The sequence below is a fragment of the Lasioglossum baleicum genome, chromosome 5, assembly GCF_051020765.1.
Source record: "Lasioglossum baleicum chromosome 5, iyLasBale1, whole genome shotgun sequence".
In the NCBI taxonomy this organism is placed as follows: Eukaryota; Metazoa; Arthropoda; class Insecta; order Hymenoptera; family Halictidae; genus Lasioglossum; species Lasioglossum baleicum.
The window spans coordinates 18,471,466-18,497,626 of NC_134933.1; the positions used below are offsets into that span (position 1 = coordinate 18,471,466).

At 40.0% G+C, this 26,161-nt stretch overlaps 2 protein-coding genes across 15 annotated transcripts; one reads left to right on the forward strand and one right to left on the reverse strand.

The window, feature by feature from the left end:
* Positions 1–442: 442 nt before the first annotated feature.
* Positions 443–6,303, reverse strand: LOC143209023 (adenosylhomocysteinase-like 1). Of its 7 annotated transcripts, none has more exons than XM_076424145.1 (12): positions 6,146–6,302; positions 4,403–4,450; positions 4,287–4,343; positions 3,811–3,895; positions 3,440–3,621; positions 2,915–3,239; positions 2,693–2,843; positions 2,345–2,497; positions 2,100–2,265; positions 1,682–1,928; positions 1,490–1,610; positions 443–1,409 (listed from the first exon to the last, which is right to left on the reverse strand). In XM_076424145.1, exons 1-12 carry the CDS (start codon positions 6,257–6,259, stop codon positions 1,403–1,405), a joined length of 1,656 nt encoding a protein of 551 aa, XP_076280260.1. In that variant the 5' UTR covers positions 6,260–6,302; the 3' UTR covers positions 443–1,402. The 7 variants fall into 7 exon arrangements, with proteins under 7 accessions (XP_076280260.1, XP_076280259.1, XP_076280262.1 ...); XM_076424144.1 differs by having other exon boundaries at positions 3,440–3,633; XM_076424147.1 differs by lacking the exon at positions 4,287–4,343 and having other exon boundaries at positions 6,146–6,301.
* Positions 6,304–8,305: 2,002 nt separating this feature from the next.
* On the forward strand, positions 8,306–25,651 carry Rhogapp190 (Rho GTPase-activating protein 190). Of its 8 annotated transcripts, none has more exons than XM_076423693.1 (24): positions 8,306–8,493; positions 9,511–10,195; positions 10,636–11,546; positions 11,613–11,822; positions 12,055–12,066; positions 12,251–12,437; positions 12,516–12,631; positions 12,815–12,967; positions 13,041–13,279; positions 13,355–13,556; positions 13,672–13,842; positions 13,923–14,174; positions 14,248–14,426; positions 15,553–15,736; positions 15,829–16,013; positions 16,105–16,509; positions 17,267–17,476; positions 17,561–17,782; positions 19,125–19,216; positions 19,406–19,787; positions 19,973–20,104; positions 20,174–20,224; positions 20,296–20,392; positions 20,941–25,651. In XM_076423693.1, exons 2-24 carry the CDS (start codon positions 10,025–10,027, stop codon positions 21,137–21,139), a joined length of 4,962 nt encoding a protein of 1,653 aa, XP_076279808.1. In that variant the 5' UTR covers positions 8,306–8,493; positions 9,511–10,024; the 3' UTR covers positions 21,140–25,651. The 8 variants fall into 8 exon arrangements, with proteins under 8 accessions (XP_076279808.1, XP_076279814.1, XP_076279816.1 ...); XM_076423699.1 differs by having other exon boundaries at positions 15,847–16,013; XM_076423701.1 differs by having other exon boundaries at positions 8,307–8,493; positions 17,561–17,755.
* Positions 25,652–26,161: the final 510 nt, after the last annotated feature.

Sequence of the window (26,161 nt, forward strand, 5' to 3'; positions counted from 1 at the left end):
CCTTGGATATCATGGACATACGCTTTGGCTATAAAAATAGAAATTTATATAAACGTCCGCAGTCTAGTCATCACCATTATTTAGAATGGTCAATTCCATTGCTTCGAGGTCGCTCAGAATTCGATGAAAATGTGTTCTACTTGGAACGACGGGTTTAGGCCTTTCATAGGAACACTGAGATAGCATCAAGGTAGAATCAACTTTTCTTCCGTGGAGCCGAATTACATTGGTGGTACCAGATTCTCGGGAATATGAAGAGAGTATTATATATGTATAAAACTCTACCTATAAAGCATGATGTATTCAATCGGTGAAAAATCGGTTCTCGTCAAGGCGCCGCTATAATTGATCCGGTTTTATAAATATATCACAAAGCATAAAAAATACTTCTGGTTGATAAGAGGTGTAGGACGTATAAATCAATAATGTAAACGTAATGGTGTTCAAGGCATCATAGATGTTTATTCGTCTTCTATGTGTGATCATCGATATCTTCTTATTCTTTCTTTCTTTTTTTTTTATTGAGGAAATGGTGTGCGACCAATTATAAAAGGGTCAATCCGACGAGATTCTGACCCGTGGTAAATCGTCCTTCTTAAATAAGTATGTACACAGTTGGAACATTGATTTTTTTTAGTTCTACAGCTTTTCCTTTGTCTCTCGGAGAAGTCGCTAAATACGCACAGGTATAAATAATTGCTGTTTCAATGGACAAATTAAGAACAATGATTGGATGTAATTGTCGCGAACAGACATCGGGCTCGTTAAAAGAGGTTGCGAGCGTTGCGTGTTTTTTTACTGAATCGTCTGACGATCAATTATCTACGTATATATATGTACACGTCTCTCCGTTGGTGTTGGAAGGATTATTGTTCTCGTTAATTAACGGTCTCATGAAAATAGTATCTAACGGGATATCGCAATAACGTCAATGACAGTTTCTAATTTCGTAACCTATGGCATTACAAATGTTTTACGTGTACGGATCTTCGTGTAGTCGTATTTTCGTTCCTCTCTTTTGTTCAACATTACGTTTCCACTCGACTGAACAACTGCACATTCGACTATATGCTTGCACAGTTCATAAATTAATCCACTATACGGGTGTGAAAGTTAATTCGATACATAGACTCACTTATGTAATTTCTAGTTATTAATTATTGCAACCAGTGCTGAGGCGACATTTTTTCTGTTTGGAACACACGGAAATAATACTTTTCTACCTTAATGGAACAGCTTACGAGTATGATAAAGGGAACGGGAAACCTTATTAAGAGAAATTTCTATTGATTCGGACGAACGCAATCGATAGAAGCTAATTCATCGAAACGAGGCAACCTTCTTAATACTTTGAAACATAATTATTCGAATGCCGCGCGAGCTGTTGTCACTCATCCGCATTTTAATAGCTGAAATGTAATAATAATTAATCATTTTTTATTGTCAACATTGGTCGGATGCTCCAATCAACTCGTACGAGTATACGAACCGGTAATAGTTCGGCTTAAAAGGTCCAGCCTTGTTAAGTCCCATATATTTGGCTTGCTCGTCCGTCAATTCCGTTAAGTGAGCATCAAACGTTGGCAAATGTAAGGACGCCACGTATTCGTCTGTGAAATAGAATCGTTTTTAAGTTTTAGCACGTCTCACAGTGTGGCTCTGGAGGTCACAGTTCGCTTACCCATCTTTTTGGGAAGCAGATAGACATCGCTTTTATATCGTCCAGCAGGCGCGTTGAACAATTCAATAAGCGCTAACGCTTGCGTAGCAGCTGTAATTGATACAACAAATGAGGGAATACTGGAACAAGACAAGTTGACTAAACGGCCTTCCGCTAATAACACGATGCGCTTTCCGTCTGGCCAGAGAACATGATCCACTTGAGACCTTACTTTTTCCCAAGTTAAATCGGGCGTGCGTAAACTGTTCTGTTAAGCACATATTAAACGAGTCTTAATGTTTTACCAAATTATTGCATTTTTTTTGTTCTGAAATGTAAGAAACACGAGTTTTGTCTCCCTAAACGGTCTAATCGAAGGACTAATTCGAGAGTTCTTACAACGAGAGTGACGGTACAGTGTTAAAAGCATAAAACGTACGATATCTATCTCCGTATTGCTGTGACCCATATTGCACACTACACATCCGTTCTTCATCTTGTCCATATGCTCTCGCGTTACTACGTTTTTATTGCCTGTCGCTGTAATCACAATGTCCACGTTTCTGATCACTTCGTTCAGCTTCATCACTCTGAATCCATCCATGCTGAAAACGAAAGAAACAGAAAAAGCATTCGTGATCATACCATCGGGGAAATTCAGACGTTCTCTCGAAGATAGTTTACCTAGCTTGCAAAGCACAGATCGGATCGATTTCAGTTATATAAACAATACATCCTAAGCCCTTCAGAGCCTGGCAACAGCCCTTACCAACTTCGCCGTAGCCACAAATAACAACTTGCTTTCCACCGAACATGATGTCTGTGGATCTTTTCAAACTAAAGCGGGACAAATTAAAATAATTAACAATACAACACCTAGCGTTATATTTCGCCGTCATCGCAGTTAACTCCGCCGAGGGATAAAATATGATGACGCAGAACTGTGCGTTATTCGATATCTCGGCAACGCTAACTGCAATGCCAGCGAAACATTAATTTTCTAGACACTCCGACGGTTTCAAATTAATTTACCTATCGATAATGCTTTCGCGACAACTGTAAAGATTGTCGAACTTGGTCTTCGTCACGCTGTCGTTCACGTTCATGGCAGGGACGGATAATTTTCCTGCTTTGGACAGTTGGTATAATCTATGTACACCCGTTACGCTCTCTTCGACAATCCCTGCAAGTTGATACTATTGTTAACATGTTCGTTCATATTATGTCGTACAAAGAAGCGAACGACGAGGGGACCTTGAATCATTTTAAACATGGCATTATATTTTTTGAGCATCAAGTGAGTCGCGTCACCGCCGTCATCCAATATCATGTTCGGTTGCCAGTTCTCCGCTGCAACGCATTTGTCGATGCACCACCAGAAATCCTCTTCTGTTTCGCCGCGCCAGGCGAAGATCGGATAACCAGCATGTGCTAGTGCAGCAGCCACTTCGTTCTGCGTGGAATAGATATTGCAAGCGGCCCACCTGACTTGCGCTCCCAAATGTTCTAATGTTTCAATGAGGACTGCGGTTTGAGCATTGATATGAGTGCATCCCACAATTTTCGCGTTCTTCAGCGGCTGGAAAATATTATAGGACACGTTGCTGATCTCTGTATCGTTTATTCAAATTCTTGGTGAATCCATAGAACAGCTACGGGCATAGACCGCCACTATCGTGCAAAGGGAAAAGTCGTTGAGATTTATAACGTATCCAAAGACGATCGAAATCGAATGGTGGATAGCTGTTCCGCAGGTTCACCGAATCAATAAAATAATACCTTATCCTCGGCCGCACGTTTGCGGAGCGCTATTATTCCAGGCATCTCCTGCTCTGCTATTTCAATTTCTCTACGACCGAACGCGTGCTGATCAATATTGCGCACGCAAAAGTCGGTGAAACCCTTCTCCGTTTTCTGAATCTTCTCGCGCGGCGAGACATCGTCTTCGTCCGATGAGCTTCCTGTATAAGATGCTAGAGTGAAACAGTGTTAAGAAAACGAACAGAATTAGTACGACAACAGATGGTGCATGCGGCAAGCTTACGAATGTGCTAATTTAGTTACGATCGTTTGGCGTACAAGACAGAGACACATTTAATGACATCAACAATATATTTGACGAATGGAAAGCGAGATGAACATGATCGTACCGGAACTGTAACTGTCTGTACTACTGGCTGACAACGAGCGGCTGCGATAGCGGCTAGACTTCTTCAAGGCTCCAGACTTGGAATCCTAAACATTTGAGAGATTGAATTAATCGAGAGATCATTTATATTCCTTTGTCTTGAGAAGGGCTGCGATGAATTGAAATGGACTACAAACAGAAGAGTGCAAATGAAGCTATATTATTTGGTTGAATGGACACAGATTAATATAGACGACATGTAATAAAACTCTCTGCCCGCGCATCATATAGTCGAGAGTAACTTGAATGCACGGTAATCGCACGATTAAGCAAAGGTACATGTTGGTTTTATTGACAGTGCTGTTTCAAGTTACACAGAGACAAGTAGGTGCAGCAAATTCGCAATTTGAACTGTATTCGAGTAAGAGAATCGTCTGATTATTACCCTGTGTTATTTTGACAGGAGAGGCAAGAATGATAAAACTCACTGGCACATACCACACTTATGTTGTCATGGGGAATTAAAGCAGCCCTGAGGAAATTGCAAGGATTGCTCTATGGAAAAGGAGTACAAGTTTACTTTGTGCTTTCTTACACATATATTTCTTACTTACTAATTTTTTTCTCGCGGCTTGAAAGGCATTATTTGATGCCTCTAGGCTCTGAAATCACAATAACCACCATTACATGATTCAAATTGCATCAGATTTTTCATAGTACAGTCCGTAGTTTGGTACAAAGCTCCCAAAAGGTACTACTTGTACGTAAAGCTTGGAGTATATCGCTAGTGCAAGTTTTACGTATGCAAAAGTATACCCTTCATACATGTACTGTTTTTTTCTTTTTTTTTGGTTCGATTACTCCTCTGTTTTACGATGCTCGAAACATTGGTTCAGTAGTGCTAATCGTGCCACGCCTATAGTGTAATTAGGCTTGTAATGAGCGATGCATGAGTGATTGGTACCGAACCTACGGACTACTGTGAGAATAATGCTCTATATGTAAAATAATATAAGCGCCTTGTGGGCAGGCAACATGTGTAACAGCATGCAAGTCACCTTTCAACTTTTGCATTGTCAGGAGTTGAAGCTATATGCTATGCTTTTAATCGAAAACGTTTTTCAAGGATTTTCTAATCCTTTGTTGTAATATGGTTGGCGTGCTAGACAAAAATATTAGTTAAGAACCGTTAAAATTATCGCGGGAGGAAGGATACTAGGAAAACACAAATTAAGAACAGAAAAGAATGTTTACATTAATCAAATTGTACAATGAAACAAAGTATTAGTTGTTCAATCTCTTTGTGGATTAACAATTAAAAATACAGTCAGCTACTGCTTTTACGAAGCTACGGCTCATCGGATTATTAGAAATAGCTTTGAACATATGGGACAAGGTGCGTAAAAATATCTGCAGCTTCAAAAGATGGAGTGTCCTCGACAGACAAATGAATTGTCTGTCAGTTCCATGCCAATTACCATAACATTACGACCATGTTGCATAAGTATATTGAATTGCCAATTGTCATTTGCGTTACAGCCAAATGCACATTTTCTATAGAAACTATTGTAAGAACAATTGCTCGTTCATTGTTCTGTATTTTTTTACAAACGGTAGAAAATTAATTTTCTATTTCAGCATCTCATTTAGATGTTAAATACAAGAAACAGAAGGTATATCTAACTCGTAACTGGACAGCTAATTTTTATGTAGATAAAAAACTTCATTAGCTTCCGTTAAGTTCGTTATTTCAATGTGTTTTTCACACTGGCATTATTTGCATATATGTATATGATCTGTTAGTCTATTTATAACAAACAATTTCCGAACTCAACAGTCAGAGTTGATTCATAATGTGTTTTTACTCTCCTCATAACAAGAGAAGGAAGTTACATTGTTTGGCAATAAATGGAAGGTACACATCAGACTGTATTTACATGAATTACTATTTACCATGTGTATTGTTACATAACAGAAACATGTGGTCACAAGACCCAAAAAAGGGTTGGGTCAAAACGAAACAAGAAAAACAAAACACATATAGGTATGAAAGAAGATAGACAAAGGTAAATGAAAGATGGTGTACGAAGTGTTTTGAACGGAACAAACTTCAAGAAGGACGAGGCGCACGAATCTTTCTCTTCCGTGTGATTCGCTCGTTCGACGAACGAAGACGGACGACTGAAATTCCAGATTCTGTTGAGCTTGTTGGCGATTTAATTGGCCCGAGAATCCGTAATTGGCGGTAACTACGATACTCGTGGCAGTACGTTGTCAAGTTTTCGCGCGCGTCGACAGTCCGAGTTAAGAAAAAATTGACTCGTTTGAATGTCGGATGATAGCGTTCTCTAATTTACCTTCGTATTTGATGCTGGGTCGGTGACAGGTCCATCGGTGACAGTATTTCTGACCGCTTTGCCTGTCGACGAACTGTTCACAACATCCCCGCTGTCAGCCATTTTCGATTCCATGTCAGAATAGTTCGGCCACTTTGAACACAGGTGGTGTTTTTATGCACTTTCAGCGCGGAGCATGTTCATAGACGTGCAACTCCAACATATTTCGGTGACCAATTTTCTGTGCGCATGCGTCTGCAAATAGATCTATGCGCGCCCAAATTTATACGCACAAACGTGGCACAAACGCATATATAAAATAATTAGGCCACTGACGAGATGTCATCCTCGTCTGTCATCAGACCCAATAATTTATGTAGATGTATCTAGTATCAAATTAATTTTAGAACTGATAATAAAATCTATCGTGGTCTAATTTATAGCATATGATATTGACAATTAGCAGATGCGTCATTTTTAAGTTGTATAATAGCGTGTTCGAAAAATGTGCATCCATTTCTTATCAAGAATAACGCATAATTGTCGATCGAGATAAAGGAAACGCTTATCAAGAATATTTACATAATTTTCTTACAATACTATATCTATGGCTCGGAAAAATACTTTTATCGATCTATTATTAAACTGACATTTCCTCATCATAATGAGATCAGCATGTAATACAAAGGCATAGAGTTAGGCCGATGATTTTGGGGACGTCCTGTATGAATGAATCGTGACGAGCTTGATATAAAAAAGCCCGATTATTGGCTCGATTACGCGCGCATAAGTAGCGCTTTCTGCTGGTAGAAAGACCGGGCATCCGCCCGGCAGAAGCTGCTCGGGGCTCGGGCACAGTGTTGGCCGCTCGGTCCTGGATTCTGCCCAGCAGATGGGCTCGATTTCTGCTCGAGGCAGGCCTAGCTGACTGGGAGGAATGTATACAGTTCCGATGTGCAAGATCAATAACAACACGATATATTTAATTGTCAGACAACAATACAAAATTAAAATATGTACTATCTGCAGCTAGCTGCTCGCGGTGTGACTACGGCACGCCCTCTGCAGCTAGGCCCTCCGGGCGGGGTGCGCACAGTGGTTCGAACGGGGAAAAAATAAATTTTTCAAATGTTAGGTACATAGATTTTTCATTGCAATTTCGTTTACTAGATAATTGGTATAAATATCACTTATTTCTAGGAATAATATGACATGAAAGTTTGGAAACAGGAAACCTGCGATTTTGGCTTATAATAAATGCGTCTACATATAGACTGCGTGGCCTGTACGAAAGGTTGAAGCCTGCCATGGCGGCTGGTCGTATATCTACCTCACTCGCCATCGATAGTTGGTGGGGGCGCAGCGAGCCAGTCACACACACACACACAATTCTCACTTCCTACGCACTCCCCACTTCCATTGGGTGAATCACTCTCCACCAACTCGTCAATTAGAAAGAGAGCGCCTTACAACCACAACAGGCTCTCTCTCTCACTCTTTATAACTCGGTCGCCATGGCAGGCTTCAACTTCAACGCTTCGTACAGGCCGCGCAGTGTATCTCTATAAGCCTATGGCCGTACAGCGGTTGAAACAAATTGAAAAGTACTTTGGATGCTACCGCCCCATCGAGAGGCAAATGTACTAAAGGAAATAGCACGAAGCTTGAAAAATATGGTTTATAAGAGCAGTTATATTGGCGGGAATGTACCGAAACAATCTGTTCCGAACAGAAAGACTCCAGAACGTGTCCTACGAGTTACAAAATATACATAAATACACATGTTATACATTCATTTTCCAGAATCAAATCATACCAATTTTTTAAAATTCTGCGGGGTGCTCAAGGTACCCCATTTTATCGAGAATCTTACTTTACTGAGGCTGACATCGCTGCGCATGCGCGTGAAATCTTGCACTAATATCTCTGCTCTGATTGGCAGCGTGGCAAAGTGAGGCAAAGCTTGGAGCTCCGCGGGTGATCGCGGGGGTGAAGGGAAGTACATAGTACATTTGAGTCTCGATAGTGGCGCTTCATGCCAAAGCCTTCGTTGTTTCATGTGTAGATGGTGAGACCTGAAACCCCATATAAAAAATTTCCCGAAAGATGGCGCAACGTGGAATAATCTGCGTCGTGTGAACGGGACCTTCGCTCTCACTCTCGCCATTAGCACAACAAAAGACGGTTGAAATGATGGAGGGGAGAGCGGTGAGTGAGTTTCTAACGCATAGGATAAAGTGAGCTCCTATCGCGAGGATACTGTACCCTGAAAATATTAATCGCCTTGTGCCCACCCACCAAGATGGCTCCTTTATGGGGCGATACTCGATGTTTGACGTGAAGTTATTTACACACATCTGGAATTAAAGGTTCGTCGGGGCGAGTTCTGAACGTTGTTACGGTGCATCGCTCGCGCGAGAAAAGAAGATTGTGTGAAAGAACGCGTGGCCGTGTAAACGGTGAAGGATCGATCGAGTCTCCAAAGGAAAAAATTGAACACGGGACGGCCGGTCGGTGTACTAACTACTAACGTTCGCTCGTCGAACGAAAGTTTATGTACAGATAGCACAGCCTTTCGATGTCTCTATCCGAACAAATTTCGTGATCCGTTTCGTTGATTCGTACCGATCGAACGGATTCTCGAGAAATTATTGCTACGAATGCGGTGTGTGTTCCGCTCGGGCATTCCTCTCGATCCCCGGGACACTATCGTCCGTGTCAAAATTGACCGCGGTTGTGTACAATGCATATTGATCTATTCGTAGCTGTCATTTCTACATCGAACAATATCTGTTTCTGCCGCACGGATTCGTGAATTAGGTACTCGCTTCGTTCGTTAAACCACGTCATTATTCTCGATTATCTCTGCGTCGAATGAGATCCTGAGAAGATTCGTCGAATCTACGTCGTCATAGAACCGTTCTCTGTGTAAAAGTACTTACATATTATGTATCTTCTTTCCTCGCACGATCCGGAGTAGCATCTTTGCAACATTTATACGGTATTCTCGCGTCGATTCTTGTTCATTGCAAGATGCGATTCATTCGTGTGAATATTTATTTAAGGTGTGCTTCGGAGAAATCTTTTCCGCCTTACATCGAATCCATAACCTTGCGGAACGAGATTTTAACCGTTCGAAGCAAACGATGCTCAAAACTCTGTAGTGTAATTATTTTTTGTTTAGTTTAATGAAGTTCTTGTTTCATATTGGGTGGCAGATTTATTTATCTAGGCTGGCAGATTTATTTTCACTCCCATAGATCGAGTGCTCCAAAATTTCTTATCGAAATAAATCTTTTCAATTTTTGCTTCATCAAATGGATTGATTTGATTTTGTCGATCATTAATGTGTCGATTAACAAACGAATTATTATTTTTTTTTTTAGATACGCAGTGCCATTCCAAAGAACCATTGCTCACAGCTGTGCTAAACTATATGCTATGCTTACAAGATACAAGATTTCTGTTATAAACTTTGAATAGTGTATATCTGTTACTACCATTGCCACGATAATTCTAGACAGAAGAAGCTCAAATGAGATTCCGACGAGTAACATTGCATTGTAATTATTTATACACAAATTGGAGTATAGTACGCCGATTCGAAGCATGATACTCGAACGCTGTGAAAGAGGGAGGAACATAGCATGAGCGAGCGTATTATCGAAAATGTTACCAAAGGGAGATAATGTTGGTTTTCATACGAACTTTTAGATTCGACACAATGACCAAAGGAACAGAGAGAGATTTTTAATAGTTACAAAGATACACGACGCGAGAGAAACTATTAATAGCGGTACTTAAAAATGTCCTGAGGAAGCTCGAAGGGAGAAAGATTTTTATTTTCACATTTATTAATCTTGTAAGCGATCTATTCGTGTTAAGCTTTAAATCAACAAAATGGCGAGGAAGAGCGACAACATCAAGACTATCAACGTCGCAATTGTCGGTCTTTCCGGTACCGAGAAGGACAAGGGACAGATCGGTGTTGGTAAATCGTGTCTCTGTAATCGTTTCATGCGTTCGCTGAACGATGATTATAACGTGGACCATATATCAGTGTTATCACAGGTAATTGAAAATATGGGAATGAGAACGATACTACAGTCCTCGACAAAATAATAAGACACCCAGCATATTTTTAAATTTCTTATATTTAAAGGTGGAAAGTGTACACACTCTGTTATATCCTGAATACTACATACTATCTCCGAAGTAAACACGAAAAATCTTAGGATTGTATCGCATACCATAGCAAGATTAGAGAAAGATATGTCAGTCTCTAATTTTGCTGTGGTACGCAATACAATCCTAAGATTTTACATGTTTACTTTGTATGTAATATATAGGATACAACGGAGTGTACATTTTCTACCTTTAAATATAAGAAATTTAAAAATATGCTAGGTGTCTTATTATTTTGTCGAGGACTGTAGTTTCCTTTTTCCTCTAGGAATTTCGGAGCGCGGATGGGGTCAATGATTAATAACAATTGCGGTATCTCTTTACAGTCGGATTTCAGTGGTCGCGTGGTGAACAACGACCATTTCTTATACTGGGGCGAGGTGACTAAAACATCAGAGGACGGATCCGAATATCAATTTCAAGTGATAGAGCATACAGAGTTTATAGACGATGCATCGTTTCAGCCGTTCAAGGGCGGGAAAATGGAGCCCTACGCGAAGAGATGCGCGGCCACCAAACTTACCAGCGCAGAGAAGCTTATGTATATTTGCAAAAATCAATTAGGTATAGAGAAAGAGTACGAGCAAAAGGTTTTGCCGGACGGTAAACTGAATATCGAAGGTTTCCTGTGTGTATTCGATGTAAGCGTTGTGCCGAATAGAGCTGTGGAGAAGCAGGTCGAGATCGTGGCGAACATACTGAACAGTTTGATGAAAACGAAGAAGCCCATCGTCTTGGTGACGACCAAGAACGACGACGCTAACGAACAGTACGTGAAAGAAGCAGAGAAGCTGGTGATGCGTAAAGAGTACAAGGGCTCGATTTTGATAGTCGAAACCTCTGCGCACGAGAACATCAACATCGATTTGGCTTTTATCATTTTGGCGCAACTGATTGATAAGACCAAAACGCGCAGCAAGGTGACGCCTTTCGCTGAAGCGGCTCGAGCCAGAAAGGAACTTCTCGACGCTTCCACGGAGTCATTGCAGAGACTGATTCGAATACATGTCACCGATTACAGAGCACTATGGTCTCAAGCGTCCAAGAAATTAGCGCAACACAAAGAATTCACCGCGTTCGTGGAACTGTTTGGTATCGACGCGACCCAACGATTATTCAGGAGACACATTAAGAAATTAAAGGACGAGCAAGTGGCGAAGAAAATTCAGGGATACTTGGACATGCTGCCCGACACTCTGCACGAAATATGTCCCGATGTGACAAACCTGATCAACGAGTATGTTCGTGTAATAACTATGCAATCGATATGAACGTTTGACCTATCAATTTATCAATTTTACAGAGAATGGTCTGCAGTTCAACAATACATAAAAGAACACCCCGATTTCCATCAATATTTTTACGAATGTCCCGAAGATATCCCATGGATCGATTGCGATTTTGGTGAGAACAATGGAACCAAGATTCCTTACGATGTTTTAGAAACTCCCGAAGCAGAAACAGTCTTCAAGAATCATATAAACGTTCTGCAGCAAGAACAACGACGATTGGAGTAAGTATCGCGATTTAGATTGTCGGAGGTTTTCTTAGATAGTTTTTATTAAACTTCACCGACCATATGCCTAGTCCTTGCTATTTATAAGTAGCAGAAACAATTGGTTCATTGTTGCATATACTTCAATGTGATCATTGAGTCGCATCATCGGTCAGCATTCTAGAAAATAATGCTGAATACGCAATACACTAATGCTTTGCTTTATTCTGGGTGGCGTTTCTTTGTGCAGACTTCCGAAAAGGTAAATTCTGCTTTTTCACGGCTTTGTAATATACCCCTAAGAAAATAGTAATTTCCTATTTAGAATAATAAATTAGTAGACTACACTAACAATTCGTAGTACTCTGTATTTCTCGTATATCCACTTCATCGAACTAACATGATCAGTAACTGGTTGCAGACATGTAATGTATATTGTTTATCAGATGGAAAAAGCAGTTTAAACAACTGTTGGAGGAAACTGGATATGTTACGCCGGGAAAACATCTGTCCGAGGTCAGAGTACTTTTCATGGGCAGGGAATGCTTCGAAGCTCTTTCTAACCATGATTGCCAAGAGATATACGATCAGCATCAGAAAGAAATTGTCGAGAAAGCAAAGCATAATTTCCAAGTAAAGAATTCTACATCCTTCCTCATGATTTCTCGTAACGATCTCTCTCCAGTGTTACAACTTCATTTTCTATTCCAGGAATTATTACTGGAACACGCAGATCTGTTCTACCATTTTAAGAGTATAGCTCCATCCGGAACAATAACGCAAGATGACATTAAAGAGATAACGGATGCATTGGTGGATGATTTTAGGTACATAATTTAGTCTCTTGTATGTTTTAAAGCTGTGCCAGAACCTGAGACGGGTCGAGAAACCGTTTCGATCCCAAATAAAATTCTTGACCCGTCCTGACCCGACATTTTCGGGTTCTGGCACACCTCTGATATTTTTACTTTGCTTACAAGTACTACATGATCATTTCTTTTGTCGCACAGGTATAAAGCTTTAGATAGATTGGATCAAGATAGAAAATTAATGCTTTTCCAGCACTTGGGTTTTGTACATTGCCCCATAAGAGAGCATTGCCCTGCTTATCCGAATTGCATGGATGCTCTTATAGAAAGAATACTCGGAACGAAAGCCCACAGGTGACTATGAGACATAATCGCACTGGAATCTCGTTTGTGTGTTCAGTTTCATTGAACGGGAGAGTTTTCGCAGGCCCTCGTCTTGGAATCACAGCAGCCAGTGGCAATTAACATCCGACAACAATCAATTGAATTTAGTTATACTTGGGAGCAACGGACTCGGCGAGGAATTCGCTCGCGAGATAAGAGCCCAGACGGAGGACGACGAGGTGGAAATTGATTGTCAGTTGTATACGCTCGGATACCGGATAATCGACGGTGACGTTGGGCTGCCGCACAACTCGTTTACCACGTCTGATTTTATGCCCCATGGTACAGATCATTTTCGTACGACTTGTGATTAAATAATTATTTAAATAATCCTTAAACAATTATTTTCATTCACAGGATCGTTTTGCATTTATTCGAACGAAGACTCGTTCGAGTACATCCGCTCCTCTCTAGAGAAGACGTTACTGTCGAATCTGGAGCAAGAAGACAGATTGCCATTTCAGGGATTGCCAATTGTCATTATGTTCGTGCCAGAATCCTCTATAGACGAAATGGAAGCGGTAAGACTCAGACAGGAGGGTCAGAATCTCGCTGACAGGTACTATTTATAACTCCGAGCGTTCTTTATCAGTTTAACTCTTGCGATGTTTATGTCGAAAACACTTAAAGGGTTAACGAATCGTTTAATTAATCAAGCCTCCTTCTCGCAACAGTCTACAGTGTCCATTCATCGACGTCTGCATTGAAGATTTGGAGCAGGACAAAAGGTTTCCTACCGCGTTGGTGAAAGACGCGCTGCAGCAACTCATACAATCCATAAATCACAGAGCTGGATTTTTAAATATCTATCAAAGCGTCATTGAATGCCTAGAACCCGATATTAGGTAACAGAACTCTCTCTCTATCTTTTCAGCAAGCCTTGCGAGAGACATCGAACTGCGGATATTAATTGGAATTTTTCCAGGATAATAATGTGCACTTTTTGTGGAGATCCTTATTCCGTGGAGAACGTGCTCGGCCCGCTACTTAATCATCAATGTTGCTTCTTGAGCGGTGATCGCTCGATCGTTTTAGAGACATTTTTGGGAGAGTCGAAGCGAAGGGTCGAAGTTATAATCTCCAGTTTCCATGGGGCGAATGCATTTAGAGATGAATTGGTCCACGGTTTTATATTGGTTTATTCGACGAAAAGGAAAGCGTCGCTCGCGACCCTCAAGTATGCGCATTCAAGATTAATGTTTATTCTTTGATATTTCATTGGTTTTGTAATTTTTAATATTTTCTTACAGTGCATTTTCTATGAACATACCAAACCTGCCGATACAAATCATGGCTGTGACCGACACTGGAGGAGCCAATGCTTTTTTCAGTAACGACTTGAGTCACTTGCTTATTACGGAAGGAAATGCGACCGCAGATAGGTTGCAAGCGCACTTTATGACTTCGGCATCCAGTTGCCAGCAGAAAAGTACTTTGTCACACCTTTAAAATTCTTATATCAACACTTTACCTACCGCCTGTTATAATACTGATAAAATGAACAATTTTTAGGGAATATTAAGGAACATCTTGACTTTATTGTCATATATATCTTTTTTTATTTAAAATTACAAAATGGCTACATTATACAATATTGTCTATCATCATTAGACTGCGGATTTTTACGCAAAATAAAAATATTCTGCATTGATTCTGGGAAGCAGGATGAAAATAAAAATTGATTTCATCCCTTGATGACTTTGTTGCATTAAAAACAACGTTACAGTGTTCTTAAATCTTTCTGATCTATTACTGTTTTATATTTCACCCAATCAATTTTTTCATAAATGCATAAAGATCCGCAGTCTAATCATCATGTTTGAGTTAGGTTGGTCTTCCTTAGATGGTACTCACTCTCAGCATCAAAAGTTACCGGAACAGAGAAGGTAAATAATTTTTCTGTGAACTCAATCAAGAATATACGCTTTTCAATGTAGCGTATGATTTTTTAACAATTCACGAAGGTACGAAAATGGCGGCTGCTTAAAGAATGCAATTATTTCCCCTTAAGAATAATCAAGTATTAAATTTAAAAGTATTTATTCTTCATTATGTTCAGATAAAAATGTTTTACCTTCCATGTTCCAGTAACTTTTAATGCTGGATGCCATCTAAGAAAGACTCGCCAAAAACGATAATAGACAATATCGTCGCCGTTTTGTAAAGTCAAGGTGTTGCTAGAGATCCTCTAAAAAGCTATTTTTATCTTATTTAACAATTGAAAAACTGAAAAACGTCTTTAATTTCATAAAACTTTTAAACTTATATGGCGGTGCACCCATTTAACCTTCCGTCGGGCGCAACCGATCTGACGCGATCATTTAGTATCCGGAAAACACAAGCGACTCAGTCACCCCCGGCCTTGGGGAGCGCCAAAAGGGCTGCCCTACGAGTATAGACAGCGCCAAGTGCGCTATTTCCCTAACAGTTGTATAAACGAACTTAATTAGGTGTTTATCCCGTCAAGCACATTGCGCCCGACGAAAGGTTAATAGCTCCTTGAAGCTAGATAATGTGAGCGCACGTTTTACGCGAATCATTGTATATTTGTACAGCGGCCTTTTATACACCGTTCTTCAAAGAAGTGTGGGAGAAGAAGCCCGAGATCGAGCAAGCGTTCAACATGGAAGAGCCGGGTAATTTGAACGACAGCGGCGAAGGAACATTAGAGTACTCTGCTCTGCATCCCATGCCTCCGCCGCGACACGAGAGCTATCATCTCCAGACACCGGATGACGGGTAGGTAGTCTGATAGCAATCTTCGGAGGCACTATCTCCTGATAATTAACAGAAAATTGTCTATTGTGGTTCAAAAGTCTAATGTGAAGCAGTATGTCTGTAACTTTTAGAAGCGGCTCTGAGTCATACGAGCAGCTAACGCCTGACGGTGAGCAGTTCGCAGACAACAGAGCCACGTCTAGCGACGACAGTGATATCTACATCCAAGTAGACTTCTGCAGAGAAGAGAGAGACAGAGAATTGTTGAAGTCCAGCGACATCGCCAACAAATTGTCCGGTTAGTTTTACATCGACAAACGCGTGGACTTGCACCTGATGATTTTTCGATATAATTTTGTTTATTTTTTTTGTTGTTGTTTGTTGGACAGGTTGGGTGAAGCACACATTTATCCATCAGGATGGAGTGCCTAATAACTATCCTCACAGAGCGTTCACCACTGGCAGACGGCATATTTCACAAGCGAAACCGCGGCCAAAGGGTAACAGTCAGACGCTGAAACAGCCTGGAAAAATCAATTTAAAAGACTTCTCACACGTGACCGACACAATAGCTAGAATGACGATAGGAGAAAAAGACGAGCACGCCCCTAAAATGACAATGGGACACGCTCCTCTCGCTACGCCTGAGTTGGTAGACCTAGGTTCCGACTACGCTCAAGTGAAGGACGTCGTACCAAGCCTATATCCGTCTTACGATGGCGACTATATGTACGCTCTGGTACAAGACTCGATTGCACCTAGGTTGCGCAACAGACGCGAAAAGGGTCAATTTTGTAAGTGCAAATTCGTATGATGTGAATATTTCACCCTTAAGAGGACCTTCGATTACTTTAATTCATATGGACTCTGCAATTATTAGTTTCGAGACCGTTTTTGCGCGAATTTTTAGTCATTTTTCTTAGAAAAACTATCGAACCTTTCTCATACTTCATTCTCTTGGACGTGTTATGTCGCGACATCGATACTGTTTAGTCCAGTCAATAAATGCTCATAAGGGGAGTGTAGAGAAAAATGGAAGGAACACAATTTTTAACTTTGGGACTTTGTTTCGACTAGATAGGAGGTAAACATACTAAAAGTCCCTACTCATAGGAGGTGAGCTGGGTGCAGGGGGGCACGTAGAAGGTCCGCTTTTTCGGTTTTCCGCTTATATCTCGGAAACTGTGTCCTAGCGATACGACCATTCTATACAAAATTAAAGCTGACAATATGTGCCATAAGATTGACTCCACTCTGTTTTTCGCTATCTCGCGAAGTTTCCGAGATATATTCTACAAAACGCAATATTGCAATATGCAAAATGCAATATTTAGTATTTCCTCTATAATTTCGGTCAAATGCATTTTTTGAAAAAATTTCTTTTCACATCCTGTAGTAAACTAATTGCTCTAGCTTTCCAGAAAAGTTCAAATCGCATAGTCCAATATTTGAAAAGTTACGGTGTTTTTAAGAGTGTCCGAATATTAGTGGGAGTCACTGTATCTATTTTATTAGTATAGGAATAAATTAATAGTGAATTTGACGTTGCAGCGTACCACGATTCTGATTCGGAACGGAGTTCCCTAGAGAATAAGAAGCCGGCGCCGAATAAGAGAATACGCAGAAAACGCATCGCCATACCCGTTCCAGCACCGAAAGTTCCGTTTTTATCGAATAGCAAAGTTAGTAGAGATGGTATTGTTAACCTGAATTATAATGTTAAGGAAGATAAGAATTGGCGAGTGGATTCTACAGAGAGAGGTACTTGTTGGTAACAAAATTACTGCAGTATATGACTATGCATAGAATAGATCGTAATGGTTGCGTGCAATTTTCTTGGTGCAGTATCTAGCGAGACGCCAGACTCGTCGGAGTCCAGCGATCCAGAACCGACTTCAAGATCGAGGTCGAAACAATACAAACACATGCCAGCTAATCTGCGAAAGAGATCTGTGAATTCGTTGTCGCAGCACCAGCCCACAACGTCACAGCATCCATTCAACGTAAAACACATGGCCCAGGACGTCTTTAGTACTTCCTGTAAGTCGTTCAAACCTTCAATCGCTAGTACGTACAACTATTTTTCTTTATACAATCACTTCTCACGCTTCGTTTACGGGATGCAGTAAAACGATGTGTTTTAATATTTTTAATTTACGATTATTATAATTGTAAAGGTGCATTCATGAGGAATTATTCAACAAATTTATTTGTTTGGGTATGTACAGGGTGAGTCGCCTAACGTTATCACCTCAAATATCTTTGTTGTCTTCAAAGATATATTAAATGTCTTGAGGACAAAGTTGAATGGTAAAATGGGGCTCATACGACACCAAAAAGTTTTTGTTTTTATGTCATTTTGTTTTAGAGATATCAAGGACATCTTTTCTAGACATGTACAATGATAGTCCCTTTGAATATGAATTCAGCGACTATAATTACTCAAGGTCATTCAGGGTGACGGACAGAAAAACCTGATGAATTCCTGAAGTAGCGATATGTGAAACGGATGAAATTTATGTCGGGCCAGAACTCGTATCACGCTACTTTGACTCATGCTTGCTCCTCGGGCAATTTCTCTCGTACTCACATGTGGATTGACAGCTACAGCTGCTAAAATATTCATTTTATTGTCTTCGGTAGTCATGGGATTCTTTCGTTTACGCTTTCTTACGTCCACACTTCCAGTATTTCTAAATAACTTGTAGATATTAGTAAAAATCAGCCTAGAAGGAGTGTTTCCCTCAGACTACCTTTCTCCATAAAGCAATCGGGCCTGCAATGCATTTTGTCTACATTCACAGTGAATCGTTATCATGTCACACCTTTCAATCATTGAGTAAGACATAGCAGAATCGCGGTTGGAAACATACTGCTAGTAAATACATCGCAGTTGAAAACATTCGATAGCATTGAAGGACCTATTAGCATGTTTACTACAAGTCTCACTGGTGATAAACATATTCTGCTTCTTAGTCACGGAATTCGTAATGAAAGGGGACTATGATTGTAGATATTTAAAAAAGGGTGGTTCCATTTAAAAAAATGAAGATGACCTTGATATCTGTAACAGAATTACATAGAAACGAAAATTCTTTTGGTATCGTATGAGCCCCATTTTACCAATCAACTTTGTCCTCAAGACATTTAATGTATCTTTGAAAACACGAAGATGACTCACAACACTGTATTATTGGCTAAACATTTGGATAGATACATTCTGGATATTTTTATAAAGCAATGTCATATAGTTTTAGTACTTTTAGTACCCACAAACCTAGTATCAATGCTCTGCATATTGCAAGAAACAGGAAAAATTAATTCGGGTTTTTGGAATATACTCATTACGTTTATTCATTCTCTGTTTTGAATTGATACTTATCTCGTATCTGTATGATGGTTATTCTAGCAAAGCAAAGAAGTGACAATACTTTTGGAAGCATACAAGATGATGAGTCGAGCTTGGACGTGCCATCCCCTCGAGAAACTAATTCGCCCAGCGTAAGTACTACGAATATTTATCTAACAATGATCAGACTACGGAGTCTCGCGGAAATTTTCATATTTATCAATTAACGTATGAGATTTATGTTTCCGTGTATTTTAATTATCTGGACATCTCATAAACGCACTAGCATCCACAGTCTAATGACGATCTCTTAGGAAATGTATTAACATCACGTTTTTCAGTTTGGTATTTCGAATAAGATCAAAGACGGCGACAAGTTGAACAGAAAGAAGGACAAGCAGAAGGCGAAGGAGGACGAGAAATTGGAGAAACGTCGTCAGAAGGAAGAGAAACTGAAGAAACATGCGGAGAAGGAGAAGGAACGGGAGAAGAAGAAACAGGAGAAGATAAAGCAGACTAAAGCTGGTGGCTCATTAAGTGGAAGCCAGGCGCAACAGCAGCCATTAATCGAGGACTTCGCCCAGAGCGAAACGAATCGAATACCTTTGTTCCTTGAGAAATGCGTGCAATTCATTGAAGATGAGGGTTTGGATTCCGAAGGGATTTACAGGGTTCCTGGAAACAGAGCTCACGTTGAACTCTTGTTCCAGAAGTTCGAGGAAGGCAAGTTGCTGTATAATTAATTCTTAAAGATTACTTAACCCCTAGCGCTGACAAAAAATTATATGTATAAAATATTTTAGGTCGGAAGGAATGTTTAGTTTTTCAGTTAAAATAGTTCCGAGTGCAAAGGGTTAAGATAGCGCGTTAATTCATTTTGCTAAATATCTTTTATTTGATCGTGACAGATGAAAACGTGGATATACATTCACTGGACATACCAGTAAATGCGGTTGCAACAGCTTTGAAGGACTTCTTCTCGAAGAGGCTGCCTCCATTGATCGATAAAGACAGAATGAGCGAGCTCGAAGATATATCGGGTAATTTGTTACTTTTTTTATAGCACTTCTCAGTTAGAAATATATACCTAATCTGGTTATCGGTGCTAGGTGCTCGCGGAATCAGCAAACCAATGTCCGCTACATGTATGAACATGGAAGGTAAGCGATGGTTTTTAAATTAGGGATAATTGAGCAGGATTCGATGAGAAGATTCTGTGAACCTGTTATAGATCGAAGCTGCAGATTATTGGCGCTGCGCTTGATGCTCAACAAGCTGAACCCGATAAACTTTGATGTACTGAAGTTCGTCTTTCACCATTTTGTAAAGTAAGTTCTCCTTATCTGTTTACAGAGTGGCTGAAAAGTTCCCGGAATTTTTTAAAGCATAAAAATACCGCACAAATGAATGAATCCACACACTTGACCGAACAATAAGTTTTATTAATTCATTCACAATGAAATGAACCAAAAACATTTACAACAAATGTTCGAAATTGCCTCCTTTTGATTCGATACATTCATGGACCCGCTTTCTAAAATACCCGACGATGCTTTAAAAAATTCCGCGAATTTTTCAGCCACCCTGTATCTGGAGGATAAGCGCGGTGTTTATACTCCTCAAGACTAGGTTCACGGAGCGTTAAAACTGACTATTCTACGTTACTTTATAAAAATAAGAAGAATGCGTTTATCCGAATGTTTAGCCATTTTTTAAATAATTATATACCCAAAGAAATCGACTTGTTGAATAATTCCTCATGGATGCATCTTTGAAATCTCGACAATGATAAATTAAATATATCACGACGCGTCCCGTAAACCTAGTGTTGAATTAAATGTAATTAAAACACAATGATTTTTTGTGGTTTCCCCAGGGTGGCCGAGAACTGCAAGTTAAATAGTATGGACAGTAAAAATTTAGCAATCTGCTGGTGGCCTACGTTATTACCTATAGAGTTTAACGATCTCGGCAGATTCGAGGCGATGAGGCCGTATTTGGAAGACGTGGTTCAAACGATGATCGATCAGTATCCTTTCCTCTTCTGCGGCGAAGAGGCTATTGTCATGGTGTAGTGAAAGACAACATGAGATCCAAGTCGTACGCGGCCGCAGAGTCTCGTACGAGAAACAGGAAGCAGTCGTCCGTCGTTGCGTTGCTTTCGAATTAATCCAACTAAACAGTTACAATCTTCTACGATCATGAAATAACGATTGGTCTTGCTATAGTTTCTACTTATTCTACCGTAGTGCGTTCCGGCTACGACTCTAATAGGATATAATGCTCGCGAGACGCAAAGGGGGGAAGGAGGAGAAACAAAAAAGAATGACGCGAAGACCGAACAAATTAATTTAAGTTTTTGACATACTCGTTCCATTGCGAAGCGTGACTGGCGGGATGATAGATTACGATGGTCCTAAAATTACGGCCGTTTGCAGGCCCGATAATAAACGCGAATAATATGAAGTCAATCCATGTGTCATAAACAAGTATGCATGTATCATGTTGGATGTATTCAGAGCGATGTATTTATTAACATATATTTAGACAGGTAAGAAAAACTCGATATTTGATAATAGCGAATAATCGTAGTGGGCTCGATGTTGCTTTTTTTTATCAACAATCTTTGTCTCGTTTTGTTTTCCGTTCTTACAATTTTATCTAATAGATAAGGAAGAAAAACCGATCTGCCCGTATGCGTGCCTATATACTACCTGTGTGTGTGCGTGCGCGAGAGAGAGAGAGAGTGAGAGGGAGGGAGCGAGATAAGAGAGACGAAAGATAGGGAGAGAGAAAGAGACATGGCACAATCCTGTAAGAGAATACTCGCATTCTAAAAGAAAAAAAAAAGAACGCGTTAAAGACATTATCACGAAACATACAAAGTGTGAGATATTACGTATAAAGATTTTCTGATCGAAGCGCATTTTATATAGCAACGATATCAAAACGATGTTCGAAGTGTTTCTACGAATTTCACTTTTCAGATCAATGCCGTTGTTTCGTAATTTCGAAAGCACTTTTCATTCTGTTCGATATATTTTTTAGCCTTTTTAACACTTCGCCTACCGGAAGCTTAGTGATCGGATCAAAATCTCTTTTTATCTTCTTTCCACTAGGAAATCTATTAAAAAATCTTTATTAATCATAGATTTTTAAGCATTTTGTGGATTTTTAGAATGGACTGCAAAAATATGCAACCACTCAATAAATTCGATATTCATTTTTATCGAATCGGGGAATGGAAATCTATTTAAATTAATCGAATTCAACGGTTCAAAAGTATAAAATAATGATCAGTTTAAAATATCGTTAGTGGTGAATGATAGATTTTCGTAAATCATAGAACAATCGCCGGTGGGTGGTGTGTTAAGAGGTGATTGTTGGCGACATTTTGTTGACAAAATCTCGTCGATGCGAATCTCTCTCTCGAACCAGTATTCACAAATACTCAGTTTGTCTTGACACGGCTGTATAAGCTCGTCGGTGATACATAATCCATAAAATATCCATTCCGTCTAAACGATGAAAACAAAGGAGAAAAAAAGATGAAAAAAGCGAGGAACGATAGCGGGGAAGAGGGGAAGTGAACGAGGAAAAAGCGTTATACAATGTAATCGAAACCTTTTTCTTTTTTTACATACGTGCTACGGTGTTTTTTGGGGAGCGTATATTGCGAAGAGGGGATTGTAAGGATATCGATACGGTTCTAATTCTTAAGATAAACCCATAAAGGGGTGTTGCCTGGCTTATTAACGAGTTACGGGGCCCTGTTAAACGCTAAGAACAATACTTAGACATTTTTTCAGGTTTCATAATGCGAACATGTACATAAGATTATAAGATTGTAAGCTACGAGATGTTTATAACGAAGATCGATTAACGATACTTTCGAGATTATTCAATGATCGTCGTGACAATTCGAAGGAACTGTTTCTTTTCTTTGTTCTACGACGGGATATACGGGGAAAACCAATCCTAACGTGACGAATTAAAATTGTACGTGAATTGGTGACTGTACGGAAAAATATATGTGCAACAATAATTGCTTGTCGAGAGGGTCGCAGGATATAGTGATTAATTCTCTATATACGCGGAGGTCGCTTTCAGTTTTTTTCATTGAATGCTCAATATTTTTTTATAAATCTATACATAAAAATCTGTGTACCATATAGTTTCTGATCATTTTGAGAATGATGGGCTCCAGTAGAAAACGGCCTGAATATATATATATATATATATACATATATATGTATCTATATACACAAAACAGTTTTAAAAAATATCTAATCATTGTTTGAAATGTATATTCATACAGTCGGCAACCATCGAGCAATTTTGAGGGGTCGCGTTGGGTGGCCCAGCCCGCAAACATGTTTCTTGGCAAAAGAGGCGACTAATAGACGAAGATCCAAGCTTGTTTTCACTTTTGATTAGAGTCAACGCATTCTTTGTGTCTCGTTTCGTCAGTATTTATTCCAGCGGCGTTTAGACAGCCGCGCATTTTATTGATCGATCGATTGTAAAACTTTTACAGTTGCCTGGACATATAGGACGATCGTCGAACGTTTCCGCCATGTTTCTCTCGTACCTGCTGCGTTACTCTTAATTGCAATATGTCCGATAAAGAGCCGTAATTTAAATCTGTAAATTGTAACGATGTAATTTTTATGCGTTTCCGAGGCGAGTGGTTCTGACGGCTCGAATTTTTCGATATAATCAGAGGACGCGGGGACTCGTCGAGTCTGATTTTTCGATTCTAGAATATTCTAGATGGATGACACACTATTGGAACAATATCTATTCACGTTTGATCGAACGACTGGAGTCGTCAGGACCGTGATGTAATTATTTGCTTTAATGACATATGTAACATAGTAAATCGAAAAGATACAAAACGATTATGTCCGCGACGCTATGACGCGACAGAAGTGAACATTGTCGAAGGAGGCCATTGTTTCTCAAGCACAGCATACTATTAATTCAGTTTTAACCTTTGGACGGTCGGACACTGGGTCATTTGTAATTTCGACTAATCGTAACGTGTACTTTCGAACTAGATATTAATCTGCCAAAGTTCTAGATTATTATCTATATAATCTGTCGCTGGATTTTCGTACCTGTTTAATAGACAGAAAGTTATGGCAAAAAATGTGAGATACAGAATAGGAAAAGCATCGCAAGGAATTTTAAGACATCGTAACAATTTTAGAACTGCAGTCTAGTACTCGAAGACGTTCATAGCCATAAAAGCTGTCCGTTTTATTTCTATGTTCCCAGTCTGAAGTGATCAGAGCTGGGATGGGCAGCCGATGTGATAATGTATGTCTAGTTTTCTCTCTCGAAAAACAGTTCGCAACATAATATAATACTCATCGTTCTTGTTAGGGAGCTGAAACTTGGAAGAAAAGCGACCAGAACTTAAACGATCGCAATACTATGAAAATGACCCAGCACGGATCGTCCTCGGGCTAATCGTGTCAGATCTCTTCGTCTATTAACGCGGAATGTGGTCCGATTTCACTGTGACTAAGATTTGCGAACAAATTGGAAACTGTTCCCGGCGCGGAAGAGTTTCGAAACGTTGTAAGATCGGATTTTCGTTTTGTCGAGCTTGTACTGATTTTCAGTGTGTCGATAGCTTCTATACGAATAGCTAAAGAAATTGCGGGAGGACTTCCGGGTTTCGAGGTCGAAAGCGGAAAAATAAGGGGATGAAACTATTTACTTGGTGGTTTTAATTGTCGGTTGATCGCACTCGATCCGACTCGAAAGAAATTCGGGGTCAACGACAGGTCGCAGTCGGTGTGTGCCATAACGTACTTAAGGTGTCGTGGATCATTTCGAGGGCGCACCGTGATCGAGATCGAGGATCGTCGGTGAACGAAAGTCGAAGCCGATCGAGCATAATCCGGCGACGCGACGAGAAGCCATCGTGTGGGCAAGTTTGTTGTGTTTGATTTGTTTTCTCTTTTTTGTTGATTCGACGCAATAGCGAGAAACATTTCCGCGAGTAACGCCGACGAGTTACTTCCGGTCTCTGTCGAGGGCGTATTTGCCGGCGGAAGTCGTACAAAAAACGGGGGAAATCCCGTTCGTCGAAACATTGTTTTCGACGGCCGTTGTCGCCACGCCGACGAGCCCGTCCTCGACGAATCTTTTGCACTGTCGTATTTATAACACAAGGGGATCGTTGTAATGATATTTCGATGATTTAGAGAAAGAATGAGAGACGGAAGAAAGGCGGCCGTGTGTAGGGAGGCGAGCAGCAGCAGGAGAATGCGAAAAGGAAGAGACCGAGAGGACGATGGGACGAGACGGAAGATGATGATGATGACGAAGAACGGTGTCGCCGATGATGACACTCGCGGCGAGCAGCGGATCGTACATTCCCGTATTAGTCGTAAAGAAAAGAATGAAAAAACAAAAACAGAATTTTATACATTCGTACGTACATAATTGTATAATGTTATTAAAATAGGAAACACAAGGACGTCGATGTTACGTGTGAGATCTGGGATACGGATCGAAAAAAAATGCTGTCTGAATAATAATGACATGATTTCTGTCATTGTCGCTGAATCGAAGTTGCACAGTTTTTTACTGAATACACACGACACGCTGGCCCCTCCAGCAATCGTTAAACTGCGGATCTTTATGCAAAGTCCTCTTCGATCGATCGGAATAATCAAAATTGATTTCTGGTCCGATGGAATTTTGATAGTGCGAGAGGATCATTCCATGCCGAATCGGTCACTTTTTGCAGGCACCATCGTCGATTTTGTTCCAAATTAAATATGTTGTAGTCCATGAGAAATTAGGGGGGGTTGTTTTCAAATATTCTTTTCAAAATTGAAATCACTCCGGCCCCTCATCGAAAAAAACGTAAAAAAAGAATTTGTTTCCATTTTTCGAGATTATAAAGTTGATTTTAGAGGTTGAAAAAATTATTTTGTAACAGCCCAATTCTTCCCGAATAAAACAAAAAAAAAATGTAGCTAAATCGGACAAACAGTTCCCGAGATAAAAATTCGTAAACGAGGCCCGTTTTCGCCGAAATGGGCAAACATTGAAAACTTTAAAGGCCTGCCATTTCT

What these genes read in the sequence shown, in the direction of transcription:
- LOC143209023 (XM_076424144.1), bottom strand. Translation starts at nt 6,259, where the DNA reads ATGGAATCGAAAATGGCTGACAGCGGGGATGTTGTGAACAGTTCGTCG. An exon ending in CCCATGACAACATAAGTGTG is followed by an intron (nt 3,896 to 4,286) that starts GTATGTGCCAGT and finishes TCAAATGTTTAG; the next exon opens with GATTCCAAGTCTGGAGCCTT. An exon ending in GCAATACGGAGATAGATATC is followed by an intron (nt 1,929 to 2,099) that starts GTACGTTTTATG and finishes TGTGCTTAACAG; the next exon opens with AACAGTTTACGCACGCCCGA.
- Rhogapp190 (XM_076423693.1), top strand. Translation starts at nt 10,025, where the DNA reads ATGGCGAGGAAGAGCGACAACATCAAGACTATCAACGTCGCAATTGTC. An exon ending in CTCGGAACGAAAGCCCACAG is followed by an intron (nt 12,968 to 13,040) that starts GTGACTATGAGA and finishes GAGTTTTCGCAG; the next exon opens with GCCCTCGTCTTGGAATCACA. An exon ending in GAGAAACTAATTCGCCCAGC is followed by an intron (nt 19,217 to 19,405) that starts GTAAGTACTACG and finishes CACGTTTTTCAG; the next exon opens with TTTGGTATTTCGAATAAGAT.